The 14,594-nt window shown below is 53.8% G+C and overlaps 3 protein-coding genes across 4 annotated transcripts in view; 2 read left to right on the top strand and 1 right to left on the bottom strand.

Annotated features, from left to right (window-relative positions):
* PTSG_05004 (uncharacterized protein) overlaps positions 1–9,297 on the top strand; it is a gene marked incomplete at its 5' end in the record, with an annotated part of 9,556 nt that extends 259 nt beyond the window's left edge. Inside the window, 31 exons of the mRNA XM_004994262.1 lie at positions 172–312; positions 434–507; positions 701–777; positions 970–1,098; positions 1,394–1,506; positions 1,698–2,027; positions 2,234–2,394; positions 2,669–2,857; positions 3,116–3,194; positions 3,447–3,518; positions 3,694–3,791; positions 3,941–4,007; positions 4,228–4,311; positions 4,548–4,623; positions 4,866–4,939; positions 5,081–5,230; positions 5,453–5,544; positions 5,711–5,763; positions 5,925–5,981; positions 6,215–6,330; positions 6,532–6,571; positions 6,753–6,874; positions 7,108–7,215; positions 7,432–7,491; positions 7,702–7,787; positions 7,978–8,058; positions 8,247–8,334; positions 8,503–8,580; positions 8,750–8,806; positions 8,972–9,047; positions 9,184–9,297. Coding sequence (XP_004994319.1) covers positions 172–312; positions 434–507; positions 701–777; positions 970–1,098; positions 1,394–1,506; positions 1,698–2,027; positions 2,234–2,394; positions 2,669–2,857; positions 3,116–3,194; positions 3,447–3,518; positions 3,694–3,791; positions 3,941–4,007; positions 4,228–4,311; positions 4,548–4,623; positions 4,866–4,939; positions 5,081–5,230; positions 5,453–5,544; positions 5,711–5,763; positions 5,925–5,981; positions 6,215–6,330; positions 6,532–6,571; positions 6,753–6,874; positions 7,108–7,215; positions 7,432–7,491; positions 7,702–7,787; positions 7,978–8,058; positions 8,247–8,334; positions 8,503–8,580; positions 8,750–8,806; positions 8,972–9,047; positions 9,184–9,260 — 3,105 coding nt within the window. The 3' untranslated portion in view covers positions 9,261–9,297. The remainder of the gene's footprint in view (positions 1–171; positions 313–433; positions 508–700; positions 778–969; positions 1,099–1,393; positions 1,507–1,697; positions 2,028–2,233; positions 2,395–2,668; positions 2,858–3,115; positions 3,195–3,446; positions 3,519–3,693; positions 3,792–3,940; positions 4,008–4,227; positions 4,312–4,547; positions 4,624–4,865; positions 4,940–5,080; positions 5,231–5,452; positions 5,545–5,710; positions 5,764–5,924; positions 5,982–6,214; positions 6,331–6,531; positions 6,572–6,752; positions 6,875–7,107; positions 7,216–7,431; positions 7,492–7,701; positions 7,788–7,977; positions 8,059–8,246; positions 8,335–8,502; positions 8,581–8,749; positions 8,807–8,971; positions 9,048–9,183) is intronic.
* A 72-nt stretch (positions 9,298–9,369) lies between these two features.
* On the bottom strand, positions 9,370–13,521 carry PTSG_12239 (the record flags this gene model as incomplete). 2 transcript variants are annotated; one of them, XM_004994261.1, is made up of 13 exons in its annotated part: positions 13,327–13,521; positions 13,054–13,157; positions 12,807–12,837; positions 12,582–12,666; positions 12,299–12,407; positions 11,961–12,050; positions 11,496–11,559; positions 11,117–11,218; positions 10,882–10,907; positions 10,504–10,623; positions 10,165–10,311; positions 9,669–9,869; positions 9,447–9,476 (listed from the first exon to the last, which is right to left on the bottom strand). In XM_004994261.1, exons 1-13 carry the CDS (start codon positions 13,496–13,498, stop codon positions 9,447–9,449), a joined length of 1,281 nt encoding a protein of 426 aa, XP_004994318.1. In that variant the 5' UTR covers positions 13,499–13,521. The 2 variants fall into 2 exon arrangements, with proteins under 2 accessions (XP_004994317.1, XP_004994318.1); XM_004994260.1 differs by lacking the exon at positions 13,327–13,521 and having other exon boundaries at positions 9,370–9,476; positions 13,054–13,212.
* A 101-nt stretch (positions 13,522–13,622) lies between these two features.
* The window catches only part of PTSG_05001 (uncharacterized protein), a gene marked incomplete at both ends in the record, with an annotated part of 3,543 nt that continues 2,571 nt past the window's right edge, over positions 13,623–14,594 (top strand). The window contains 2 exons of the mRNA XM_004994259.1: positions 13,623–13,697; positions 13,979–14,473. Coding sequence (XP_004994316.1) covers positions 13,623–13,697; positions 13,979–14,473 — 570 coding nt within the window. The remainder of the gene's footprint in view (positions 13,698–13,978; positions 14,474–14,594) is intronic.

Here is a 14,594-nt window from a genome sequence, read left to right as displayed (position 1 = left end):
GCCACCATGCACACACACACACACACACACACACACACACACACACACACACACACACACACACACACACACACACACACACACACCCGTGCTCACATTCATGCACACACACACACACATGTGCGCACACAAATGTACACGTACACAACCGTACACCCACCGCGTTTGCAGTTTGATGGACTGCAACCCAACTACTACCACTTCAGCTGCTTCTTCAAGACGGGCAGCCGGCCGAGCAGCACCACAGACATCGAAGGCTTTGAACTTCTTCGCCTCGAGGACCAGAAGAAGATCAAAGACAAGCTGGCCAAGGTAAGCACGCAGCCACGAAGAGGGCGCTTACACACGCATACATACATACAAGTGTGTGCAGGTGGTTTTGTTGCAGCTGCAGCCACAACTGATGAAGGTATCTTGTGGTTGGGTTGCACAGGCGGCTGCAGGCGGCAGTGGTGATGCCAGCAGCGACAACGCAGACTTGACCATGGAATACGCCAAGAGCTCCAGGTGACACGTGCTCTTGTCACACACGCACAGGCTAGCACAACAGACAGACAGACACAGACACACACGCACGCACGCACTCGGTGGTTCTTTACCCCCTCACATGCACACACACACGCACTCAGCGTGCTTCACCCCCCTCACACGCACACACACATGCACACACACGCACACTACTCCTGCGGTCTCCGTGCAGGGCTGCGTGTCGCAAGTGCGAGGAGAAGATCAACAAGGGAGAACTTCGCCTCGGTGTTCTCATGGACCCGCCAGCAGGTGCAGTGATGTGAACACACATGCAACATACTCGTACATGGCAGCCACTACTGTCTGTGGTCGTGTTTGCGCACACCCACACAAGCACCCACACACGAAACTTGACGCCTCGCATTGTCGCTTCCCTCCTTTCCTCCTTTCCCTTCCTTCCCCTCCGCTTCATCCATTGCTTCCTTCCTGCCTTGCGTGCAGAGGCGAGCTTTCGCGGGAAAGTGCCGTGGTGGTACCACCGCCGCTGCTTCATCGGCGCCCTCTCTGCCCACAAGGACATCGCCCTCGCCTCCCTCGCACCAGAGCAGTTCAAGAACCACAAACGCATCAGTGCGTTGCACACATATGTGCTGTGCGTGTGCGTGTGCGTGTGTGTGTCTGTGTGTGTCTGTGTGTCTGTGTGTGTGTGTGTGTGTTGTCGTGCCTACATATTAAGGGCATTGCTGCTGTTGATTCGATTTATGTTCTGTTGTCCACTCCGCTCGCAGCTATCTCTTGTGAACAAGTGGCCATGAACGAGCCTGTGTCTCCTAATTCCACTTGCATTGACCATGGCAAGCTTACCCATCACTCACCACCTCATCATCCATCATTGCCTCGATCATCCATCATCGCCTGCCTTCAGGCGCTGACGACCTTGCCGACGTGCGCTCGCTCTTCGACGCTGCACGCAAGGCGGCAGGCGTGAAGGCAGCATCCGCCCCCGCCAGCAGCGTTGGCAAGGGGAAGGGAAAGAAGGTGAGCCAACGTGTCCGCGCGCTTTTGTTGTGGTGGAGGTCACACCTGCACTCTCCTTGCTGTTCTGTGTACAGTGGTATGTACAGCGTTGCACACACACACACTCTCTCTCTCTCTCACACCCCACACACACACTCACACTCACCCACACACACACACACACGCTCGCTCACTCACCCCACTTACAACAGGGAGGAAAGCGTTCGGCGTCCTCTGCGAAGAAGGAGGCGGAGGATGAGGATGAGGAGGCACCACCACCAAGCAAGACAGCAAAGGGGCGGGGACGAAAGACTGCACAGACGAGAGGCAAGGCAACAGCGACACGTGTGAAAGAGGAAGCAGAGAAAGAAGATGAAGAAGAAGAGGATGGTGCTGAGAGCGAAGAAGAGCGCAAGTTTCAGCAGCAAGTGAAACTCATTTGGAAACACAAGGATAACTTGTCCGCGCTGTCCACGACGGCAATCAAGGATGCGCTGATGGAGAATGATCGCCCAACCCATGGAGGAAGGCAAAAGCTGCTGGTCAGGCGCCACATGTGTGTGTATACACGTGTTTATGTGTGTACGTATATGAGTGTGTGTCTGTGTGTGTATGTATACACGTGTGTCTGTGTGTACGTACATATGTGTGTGTTGCGTTTACTCACTCCACCAGCTCATACCCCTCCCTTGATCCACACACCCAACAACCCCTCCCCCCCCCCCAAACACACACACGTCGATTTCAGGATCGGCTTGTGGACGGGCTGCTGTTTGGACAGCTGCAGCCCTGCAGCAAGTGCGGCGAGAACAGATGGAAGTACACGTCCAGCGGCTACGAGTGCCGCGGACACATCAGCGAGTGGGAACCGTGCACTGTTGTCACCCGCGACCCGCCACGCTCGCCATGGTGAGAGGGTTGTGCTGCTGTTGCTGGGTGTGCGCGGTGGACCAGGAGGGGCGAGGGCAAGAAACGGGCGTGTGTTTGGGTGGCTGGTATGGCTCAGGGTCATGGAGCTGTGAGGAGGTTGCTTCTGAAATGGATGCTTAGCATCAAGAACACGTGGTTTCATATGTATGTAACACACGCACACACACATGCACATGCACACACACGCACGCACACACGCACACATACACACACATACATACATACACACAAACTAACATACACACGCGTGCAGGATTGTCACGGAGGAGATTCGCGATTTGGACGCATATGAAAAGTTCAAGTTCAAGAAAAACAAGCGGCTGTTTCATCCTGCACACGTGCGCGCACGAGAGGAGGCCACGACGAAGGCGGCGGCCATGGATGACGATGATGGTGACGATGACGGCAATGATGACGGTGGTGCTGATGACGAACAAGACACGTGAGTTGTACCCCACTGCTGTTATTGCTTGCATGTTCGACACTCGTATGCACACACACGCGCGCGCGCACACACGCGCGCACACACACACACACACACCGCACACACCCTACGCACACACACACACGCACCGCACAAAGGATCTTGCTGTTTGCCGTCCTCAATTGAATTTATGCACGACCTCACACATTTCCGCACACGTACACACTCTTACACTCATCTGCATGCACACATACATGTGTGCGCATGTGTGTGCAGGGGCCCACTGTCGGGCCTCTTCATCGCCATTGCCGGTCGTCTGTCGCAATCGCAACCCGCCATCAAGAAACGCATCACGGTGTGTGATGGCATGTCCTCATGTGCATGATCTTGAGCCTCCTTGTACTGTGGTGGGCTGGGTGGTGCCATGACAGTATGCATGTTGCCACTACAATAGGGTATTGGTGCCGATGCGACCTGCATGGCTGGCTGCCTTGCACAATGCTAACACTCATCTCCCGTCTCAACCCAATCCCTCTCTGCATTTCTCCCTCCTGTCGCTCCACCCTCACCTCATGCAACGTCATCTCATCCTCGCTCTGCTGTGAAGGCGCTCGGTGGCAACGTGCACACGGGCGCTGTTGGCAGCGTCGTCACGTGTGTTCTCTCGTCCGATGCCGAGGTGAGGCAGAAACTGATTGGCGATCATGCACGTACACGCACACGTACGTCTACACACACACACACACGCACACACACACAGGCATACGTACGCACACGTACACACGCATACGTATTGTTCCCCATCCCGCGCCTCGTCACCATCATCGCCACTCACACGTTCGCTTCCGCAACAGGTGGAGAAGGAGACGAACAAGAAGATCAAGGATGCAATTAACTTTGGTGTTCCAATTGTTTCTCTGGACTTTCTCGACGACTGCGAGAAGCAACACAAGTCAGTCAATTGTTTGTTTGTGTTGCGTATGTGTGTGTGTGTGTGTGTAGGTTTGTTTGAGCATGATCTGGGGTTGGCAGTGCGTGTGTGTGTGTGTGTGTGTGCTCCTGCACACGATTTCATTGAATGTGCGAGTGCATGTGCTGTAGGTGTGCACTGCTTGAACCGCATGTCATCAAGTGCACGTCCACCATCATCGAACCGAGCAAGGAGAAGGTACGATTCTCCGGATGTTCAGCTTGTAGCGAGCGAAGGGATGTATAGATGGCTCGCACCCACTGCAATTCCCCCCCCCCCCACACACACACACTTGCATGTGCGCACGCCATGCATTGGCTCGCGCTGCACATCCCCGCAAGCAATTGCGCACACACACACGCACGCACACACACACACACGCACGCACACACGCGCGCGCGCGTCTTCATGCTGGCAGGAGCACGTGTCACGGCTGAAGAAGAAACACCGCGCCAAGAGCGGCGGCGCCATGATGGACATGACCCTGGATACCGAGCAGAAGGTGGTGGAGAGAGGGGATGTTGCGTGCCGTTTGATGTATGTGCAAAAGACACCGTCCTTTTGTGTTTTAGCGTGTGTGGAGGTGCGTGTGCTGTGTTTGTGCGCAAGAGTGCAGCTATAGGCGTGCGCGTGTACTTGCCCCATACCATCATCATGCTTCCGCACCCAACAGCGTCACAACACACACATTGAGCCACTCATGCCTTCCTTGCCGTTTGCCTGCATGCATGCTTCCAGAAAACCGTCGTGGTGAAGGGTCGCGCTGCTGTAGAGGATCCTGATCTCGCACTCACGCACCACGTCCTCGAAGAAGGTACACACACACACACACATACACACACACACACGCATACACGCATACACACACATGCACACACACCCTCGTTGCAGCGTGTGGTGGTGGTGGTGGTGCTTGAAGGGCTGTTGGTGGATATTGCTTTTCTTGTTCGCTTCAATAAGGGTGTGCAAGCGGCGCTGATACAGCTGACATGTCAGCAATTCACGCATTTGTTGGGGTTATTTCGCTCGTGTGCTCATGTGAAACCGTGCCTGCAGGCAAGCGCGTTTGGAATGCGTCCCTCGCCCGCACCGATCTCAAGCGCAACACGAACACCTACTACAAGATCCAGGTATGCCTGCCCGCTTGCTTGCAAGCATGCAGGAAGACACGTGAAGACCGCTTTGAACCAAGACCATCACCATCGTTTCCACCACCCTCACTCACCACCACTGTCTCCACCATCACTCCCCTCGCTCTCCTGTCCTTCAAGGTCCTGGTCCCGGATGCTGGCGGTCCGCGTGCGCGTGCGTGTCTGTATCGCGCATGGGGGCGACTCGGCACAACACAGGGCGGCACACGCATCGAACACATGTCCGTTTCTGCAGCCAAGAGCGAATTCCAGCGACACTTCTCAGAGAAGGCAAGCGCTGCACACTCGCGTGCACGTGTGTGATGGTGTACGAATGTGTGCGTGTGTGCGTGTGTGCGTGTGTGGGTGTGTGTGTGTGTGTGTGTGTGTGTGTGTGTGGGTGTGTGTGTGTGTGTGTGTGGGTGTGTGTGAGTGTGAGTGCGGCCTACTGTGATTCTTTGCGTATGTGTGCGTGCCTCTGAATGCCGTTTTCCTTCCTGCTCTCGTGTGCAGACGGGTGGAAACGATTTTCTGTCCGGAAAATACTTCAAAGTTCCCAATGCGCTCTATCCTCTCGACATCACTTACGACGACGTCGCAACATCGTGCGTGCAAGCAGTTGTGTTGCCTTTGTTCGTGTCCGCGTTCGCGCGCGTGTGTGTGTGTGTGTGCGCGCGTGTGTGTGCGCGCTGCGGTTTTGAGTCACGATGTGGCATTGCTTTTGCACTGTATTCAAGCTCACATGGCTCCATTCATCCAACCACCATTTAGGACGGTGGCAAAGGGCTCCAAAACATCGCTCGCCCGGCCCGTCGCCGAACTCAGTGCGTATGCTCTGTGTGTCTGTGTGTCTGTGTGTCTGTGTGTCTGTGTGTCTGTGTGCCTTGGTGTCTGTGCGTGTCTGTACACGCATGTGTTCGTCGGTGTCGCTTGCTTCTTTTTCTCCCCTCACATCATATCTGTCTGCATCGTCGCGTTTAACCAGTTGAACTCATCTTCGACGTTTCGCGCATGAAGTCCACAATGAAGGAGTTGGAAGTCGGTGCGTGTACAACACACACCCATTGTTACCTGCGTTGAACCACGTGTTTGCTTGCTTGCTTGCTTGCTTGCTTGCTTGCTTGCTTGCTTGCTTGCTTGCTTGCTTGCTTGCTTGCTTGCTTGCTTGCTTGCTTGCTTGCTTGCTTGCTTGCATCCACACACGCACTCCCTTTCTCACCACATGCACGTTCCGTTTCTCACCACCACACACGCACACATGTACACACGCATCAGACTTGACTCGGATGCCGCTGGGGAAGCTGTCGCGCTCGCAGTTGAATGCGGCAATGGAGGTGCTGACGGAACTGCAGAACATCATCCAGGACACCGCCCTCTCCACAGACGACAAGGTACGCCGTCTATGCTTGCTTGCTTGCCTGCTTGCTTGCCTGCTTGCTTGCATGCTTGCCTGCTTGCTTGCCTGCTTGTGCTCTGTTTGCTGTTTCAAACTTGTTCTCGTGTGCGTTTGCGCACTTGTGCGTGCGTGCGTTGAATCATTGTCAATTGACGGTACTGAAACTGTTGTTTCCTTCCTCGTTCGCGCGCGACAGCGGGGACGCCTTCTTGGATGCAGCAACAAGTTTTACACATGTGCGAACCTATTCCTGCATCGTACAACGAACATCACGCCAGCACAGATACACACCACAACTGGTCGTTCTCACTCTTCGCTCTCGCCCAAAACCACACATACATTCGCACACTCACTCACTCACTCACTCACTCACTCACTCACTCACTCACGTACACACGTGTGCTGCCGCGGTGCCAGACATCCCGCATGACTTTGGCTTCAAGTCGCCGCCGCCCATCAGCACGGAGAAGATGATCAAGGACAAAGTGCAGATGGTGGAGGACCTCATGAACCTCGAAGTCGCCTCACGCATCCTAGAGGTCGGCACTCTGTGTATGTGTGTGCGTGTGTGTGTGTGTGTGTGTGTGTGTGTGTGTGTGTGTGTGTGTGTGTGTGTGTGTGTGTGTGTGTGTGTGTGTGTGTGTGTGTGTGTGTGTGTGTGTGTGTGTTCAATGCACATTGTTGCAGGTGGACAACTTGCTGTTGTACAATCGTCCATTGCTCGTCCCAACTGATCGATTGCCACTCCCTCCCTCTTCCCCCTTGCACGCAGGACACGGCGGGGACGGCTGGTGAGGACCCACTGGATGTGTACTATCGGAAGCTGAAGACCGACATCACCGCCGTCGACAAGGACAGCGAGGAGTTCAAGATGCTCAAGGTGACTTGTACATGTGCATGTGCGAGCGAGCGTGCGTATGTGCGTGTGTGCATGTGTGTATGTCCGCGTGGGATTGTGCTGTCACGACGATGGCATTGACAAGTCTGCGGTTCGTGCCGTATGCTGCTGCGTTGACATTCACAATGATCCATCGCATGCACCTCACCTCTCATCATTCGTCCTCCACCCTTGCTTGACCACACGCCGATTGTCCAGACATATGTGAAGAACACACACGCGAAGACGCATCGCCAGTATGACCTCGAAGTCGTTGAGGTGAAGCAGCAACGGTTATGGAGATGGCGCTGATGATGGTTATGGTGACGTTGATGGCACTTACATTCTCGACAACGGCACACACATACACAGAGTCACACACACACAGAGTCACACACACAATCACACAATCACACACACACACAGAGTCACACACACACACAATCACACACATGCTAACCTTGGTTCGTGTGTTTGCGTGCTGTGCAGGCGTTCAAGATTGGTCGTCACGGTGAAGCAGAGCGCTATGAGAAGAAATACGGGTCTCTCCACAACAAGCGCTTGCTTTGGCATGGGTACGGACCTTGCAAACAGCATGCTGGGTTGAAGTGGCGTTGTATGTTGTGTGTGTGCTACGCTGTGCCTGTGCGCTCGGCGTATGTGTGTGTGTGTGTGTGTGCATGTGTATTGTAGGGATTTTGCCTCACGTGTGCATCCAATCCACTGTCTCCGTCCCAATCGTTTTTCTTCCCTCTCCATGACCAGGTCTCGCCTCACCAACTACGTCGGCATTCTCTCCGAGGGCCTGCGCATCGCCCCGCCCAGCGCTCCCGTCACGGGTTACATGTGAGCACGCAAGTGTTTGTCGTTGCGCTGTGGTGTTGTGTGTGTGTGTGTGTGTGTGTGTCTGTCTGTCTGTCTGTCTGTCTGTCTTCTGTCTGTCTTCTGTCTGTCTTCTGTATGTCTGTGGAAGCACTGATGCGTTCTTGCATATTGATCACTCGCTCAACTACACACGCTCCTCCACGCTGTAGGTTTGGCAAAGGCATTTATCTCGCCGACATGGTGTCTAAGTCCGCCAACTACTGCTTCTGCACCTCCGCCAACAACACGGGCCTTGTGGTGCGTGTGTATGTGTACGTGCGTATGTGTGCATTTGTGTGTGTGTGTGCGTGCACTACCGGGGTCTGCGTGCGGTCATATGTCGTTCATCATCCTCCATGCACTTATGTATGCACCCATGCACACGCAACCACCCACCCCCGCACACACACACGCCTCTTCCTTCAGCTGCTGTGTGAAGCGGCGCTGGGAAACATGTATGAGCGGAAGCACGCTGAGTTTGTGAAGAAACTGCCGAAAGGAAAGGTATGTCAGGGCGAACAATGCTTGCAAGCTTGACTGCATGTTCAACTCGCAACATGTGACACGCAGTGTTATGCGTTTCCTGTCCACCCCCATGCGTGTGTGCGAGAGTGCATCTCACGTCTGCCTGCACACTCAACCACATCCTCGTTCACATGTGCACACGTGTCAGCACTCCACGTTTGGCATGGGAAAGACGCGGCCGGATCCCAAGCAGACAATCACAATCGTGAGTTGCAAGTGCATGCGTACGTGTGTGTGTCTGTGTGTGTCTGTGTGTGTGCGCGCGTTTCTCTTCTCTGTTACTTCAGCTCACAAGCAATGTATGTATGTATGTATGTGTATGTGTGTGATGTGTGCCATTGACCATCGCTGCTGCTGCCTCCACCACCAGGACGGCGGTGTGCAAGTGCCTCTGGGCGTTGGAAAACCAAGCGGAGTCGCCAACACCAGCCTCCTCTACAACGAATGTGAGCCGTGCCATGTGAAAGGAATGTGTACCGCTGTGCACCAATGCATATGTGTTGTCGATTGTGGCTGTTTCCCGCCTCTCACGCAGCTTCATCTCTTGCCCTGCGTCACGACGGCCACCAATGTGTTGTGCAGTCATTGTGTACGACGTGTCGCAGGTGCACATGCGCTATCTCCTCCGGCTCGACTTCAAGTTCAAGAGCGGCCGCTGATAAGTAGCAGCAACAACAACAACAACAACAACAACAACAACAACAACAACAACAACAACAACAACAACAACAACAACAACAACACTCAGCACGCTGTGTTGTGTGGTTGCACGCTTGTGCTTGCACGTGTGCTTGCTTCATTGCGGCTTCGTTTACTCTGTTCTGTTATCCACACACCACTTGTCATCATCGCCAAAGCCGAAACATCTTGGACACCTGCACACCAGCAAATTATGTCGCACAGAGACAAAGAGAGAGAGAGAGAGAGGCACGTCATTGAGCAAAGGCGGTGCAGCACATGCATCGCAGCACACACATGGACACGTGCATACATACATCCCGTGCACACATGAAAACCGCACACACATGTACAACCACACTCAACACACACATACGCGCACACGGCACCTTGTGTGAGCTGTTGTCAGCGTGTCGGTGGAGGTGGGCGGTGATGTGGATGCGGAGATGTCTGCGATGCAATGGATTGCGCAGTAGAGCAACGTCGACCGCCATTGTGTCACCGGAACACACGTCCAACGGCTCATCAAGCATCAGCAGCGTGTGCTTCCAGTGTGTGTAGGGCGCCGTCGGAGATGTGCTCAACACCACCTGCAACATCATGAACGACCACAACAAGAACAGTAAGTGCACGGTACATGCGTGAGTGATTTCGCCACCTGTGCGTTGTGAAGGCTGTGCGCTGTAGACATTGCACACGCTTCGAATATGGACCAACACAAGAGCACGAAATTACAAGAGCACACACGCACACACACACACACACACACACACACACACACACACACACACACACACACACACACACACGCACACACACACACACACACACACACACACACACACACACACACACACACACACACACACACACGAGACACCGCACCGGTGCGTCTCTGTTGTGGCGGGACTGCCAGAACTCGACATTGAACCAGCTGCCAAAGCCGTGACACGTGTCATCGCGCGTCATCGTGAACGAAACACTCGTGTGAATCTCCTCCAACTCTTCTGCCGTCACCGTGTGCATGTCCGCCTGGATCATTTGAAAACATGAAGCATGTGCACGTGCGTGGTGACATGGTGTTTGGGTTGGAATGTACGCGAGACCGACACGCGCGACTTCGCATAAACGCAACACAAGAGACGAGCTGTGTGTACACACACACACACACATGTGCATTCAGTCACGCATACACATGTGTACACATGCACGACGCCCGCTGACCTCGAAAATGGATTGCGGCTCCGCCAACTGCTGTTCCGGATTCATCTTCCAGTCGTGAATCGGGCGGGAGAATTTGCTCTCCTTGTCAGCAGCGATGAGCGGCGACATGTCAAAGCCGCACTGCCGCCACCCGTAAGCGTTGGTGTCAGGGTGTGTGTGTGTGTGTGTGTGTGTGTGTGTGTGTGTGTGTGTGTGTGTGTGTGTGTGTGTGTGTGTGTGTGTGCAGGGGTGTGTGCAGGGGTGTGTGAGTGTGCACGTTTAGGTGTGACAACTGTTGTTCGTTGCAGTGCGATGGGAATGTGTGGAGGACTTTGCAGCACACAAACCAACAGTAGTACCAGCAACAACAACAGCAGCAGCACAGCAGTGGCAATGCACCTTATCCTTCCAGAACGACACATGATCTGCGTACGGAGTGCCACCAGCGAAGGAGTGGAGGAAACGCACAGATGCGGTGCGCAGCATGTTCGGTGGAGAAACGAAAACACAACCGTAAGTGCACACAAACACACACACAAACAAACGCACACACACACACACACACACAACACACACGCACAAACAAACAAACACCGCGTACACACGCCTGCAAAGCCAAAGGACGAGCGCTCACCGTCGAACATGTGTGCAGCGTTGACTGGCGTAAGGAGGAGACGGGAGTATGACGGGAGCATGAGGCCATCGGGGCGAAGGAATCGGTCGCGTGCAGCCAGCACTGTTGGTATGGTGGTGGTGGTGGTGGTGGTGGTGGTGGTGGTGGTGGCGGCAAAATGCATGTGTTCAGGGGAGAGTGAGTGGCGTTCGTTCAAGTCAACCAACACACGGCTGCTGGTGATGGTGGCGGGCGTGCACATACTCAAGAACAACAACCATGTGATGGAGAGCAGGACCTAGATGAGCAAGAACAACAGCACAAGACACAAACGGTGAAGTGTGCAGTTGTATGATGATGGACATGGCATGTGGTGGCCGTCGTGAAACAAATCACGCACCAGAATCCACCATGAACTCGAAGATGAGCATTGTTCCCATCCACTCTGACACAATGCAGTCGACCTGTCGAGTGAAGGTCGCGTGAAGCAGGGGCGTGAGAGTGAGAGAGAGGAGAGGAGGGGCATACACACATGCACGCATTGATGAAAATGTGCGTGCGCACCATGATGCACATGTGCGCGCGCACATTTACACACGCATACACACACACACAAACACACGCACACGCACACATACATACACACACATACAAACACACACACGCACACACACACACGCACACGCACACATACATACACACACACATAAACACACGCACACGCACACATACATACACACACACAAACGCACGCACACAAACGCACACACACACACAAACACACACACACAAACGCACGCACACAAACGCACACACACACAAACGCACAAACACACACACATGTATAAAAGCACGATGTTCGCACCTGTTCCACGTCCTCCACATCCTCCACGCGCGAGTGCAGGACGTCAATACACTCTGAATACCCGTTGGCCGCAATCACTTTCTCGGCCGCCTACCAGTTATTACACGTGCATGTGTGAGCGACAAGGAGAGAAAGGAAGGCAGGTCAATACGCAGATGAAGGGGCATGGAGAGTGAATAAGTGCGTGTGTGTGTGCGTGTGTGGTGTGTGTGTGTGGTGTGTGTGTGTGTGTGTGTGTGTGTATGTGTGTGTGTGTGGTGTGTGTGTGTGTGGTGTGTGTGTGGGTATGTGTGTGTATGTGGATGTGCTTTGCATCACATTGCGTGTGATGTTTGTACCTCGTAGAAGTCGCTTGCTTCCACGGCAATCACTTTGCGAGCACCAGTGCGTGCTGAAAGCAGGCTGAGCAAACCGGAGCCACATCCAATGTCCATGACCACACCGCCCCTGATCCAATTCGTACACAAGCAAGGCAGCAGTCAGGGTGAGCGCTATCGTGCTTGAACAACACACATGAGGTTGCTCCTGTCTTGGAAAGATGGCACATGTATGTGCGGCGCTGACAGCAAGCCAGTGACACACGACAACACATGATGATGCACACACAGGCCATTGACGTACTTGATGACGGCGTCAGCAGCGAGTTGGATACCATCGGAGTAGGCCGCATTCCGCGCCGTGTCTGACAGCATTTCGTGGTGGATGCCTTGCATGCGATGCAGTGTACACGTGCACAACACGACACACGCGTGAGTGGACACGTCAGTATTTGTGTGCATGCGCGTGAATGTGTGGTAAGCAATGGACGCAAGCTAATACCAAGCCACAAAACTTTCAAGAACGTACCGACTCGAGCATATTGGTCGTAGTATTCATCCTGCATCGTGGAGGGTGAGCGCGAATGAGTACTTTTTTTTTCAGTGGGCATGTTTACGAGCACACATTTACTTGTATTGTTGCTGTTGTTGTGGGTATTGTCTTTGTTGCTGCTGTGGTTTCTGTGGTTGTGATTGCTGTGGTTGATGTTGTTGCTGTTGTTATTCTTGCTGCTGTTGCTGCTTAGTTTGAGGCGAAACTATGTTTATTGACTTACATCTTGCCATTCTGTTTCCTGCGTGTCCTGCACGAATGCGGCTGGAATCCAGCCTGTGAGCCCGTCCGCTCGGCAGTACAGCCACCCTTCTGCCACATTCAAAACTGTTAACAAGAACAATGACACGCAACAAAGAGCAAAGCCAGACCGTGTGCGTGTCTGAGTGTGTATGGTTCTGTGTGTACATGAGTTTGTGTTGTTGTGCGTGTGCGTGTGTTTGTCGAAGGAAGCGAGGTTCAGTGAGAGCAACAAACCTCGTGTTGCACCACATACCTTCAAACAGCTGTCCTGGGGCGAAGTTAAGGCAACCAGGCCTCTCTTCCTCATATGCATAGAGTGCCTTTACAAATCGCTGTTGCTGCTTCTGCTGCTGCTGTTGCTGCTGCTCGTGGTGTTTGGTGTGTTCATCTTCAGCACTGTTGCTCCCCTTAGTCATCCTCATCATCGTTGACTCGTCCGCCTTTTGCGGTTGTAGATAATTTGTTTTCATACTCGTAATTTTCTGCAATCCAAGCAACGTGCTCACACACACCACCCCACACACACCACCCCACACCACCGCAACAACCATGCTCACGCCACAGTTCAGCCTGCGGCAGGATGATCAGTTTGTGTACGTGACCATCCGCGCACCCTACGTGAAGGTGTGTGTCTGTGTGTGTCTGTGTGTGTCTGTCTGCCTGTGTACCTGTGTGTCTGTCTGCCTGTGTACCTGTGTGTCTGTGTGTGTCTGTGTGTCTGTGTGTGTCTGTGTGTCTGTGTGTGTGTGTGTCACTGTCCTCCATTTCAACCCTTGTCTCTGTGTCAATACTGCCATAGCATCACTATGCGACTGTTGCCGCTTGCTTCTGCTTGCCCTTCCCTGCTTCCCCATCACGTTGCGTTCTCACTCACTCTGACATTGGGCTGCGTGCTACTGTGACAGATCTCCGAAGTGGACATGGCCATCTCAGGCAACATGTTCCAGTTGCACGTTGCGCCGTACTTTCTGCGCCTGTGCTTCGAAGGGGAGCTGGTTGAGGATGGACGGGAGACGTCAAAGTACGACATTGACAAGCGTGAGTTCTACGTGACGCTGCCGAAGAAGGAGCCCGGCCCGTTTCCCGACTTGGACATGCAGACGCTTCTCATGTCAAGACGGCAGCGACAACAACAACAACAACAACAGCAGCAGCAGCAGCAGTTGGCACCCGAAAGGGAGGAGGGCACAGCCACACGCCATCCTGACGCAGCAACAGAAGAAGCGGGTAAGCCCCGAGCGCGACCACTGATCCAGGTTCTGTCATCCACAGAATTTGGGCGCGACGAGGGTGCCAGCAGAGCGCATGTGCCCGCAGAGGAGCCGCTGCCAGAAGAATTACAAGCGCAAGCAGCTGCAGAGGACCCATATCAGTGGGAGGTCGAGCAAACCTTTCAAGAGGTGTGTGGCTGCGATTGTGTGTGTGTGTGTGTGTGCATTGTGCGTGTGTGTGTGCATTGTGCGTGTGTGTGTGTGTATGAGCGTACACGCTTGTGTGTGTGTGTGCGAGCATGCACGCTTG

Source organism: Salpingoeca rosetta (genome assembly GCF_000188695.1).
Source record: "Salpingoeca rosetta unplaced genomic scaffold supercont1.11, whole genome shotgun sequence".
NCBI lineage: Eukaryota > Choanoflagellata > Craspedida > Salpingoecidae > Salpingoeca > Salpingoeca rosetta.
Note: the sequence above shows the minus strand (reverse complement) of the source record. Positions and strands in the feature narration are given on the sequence as shown.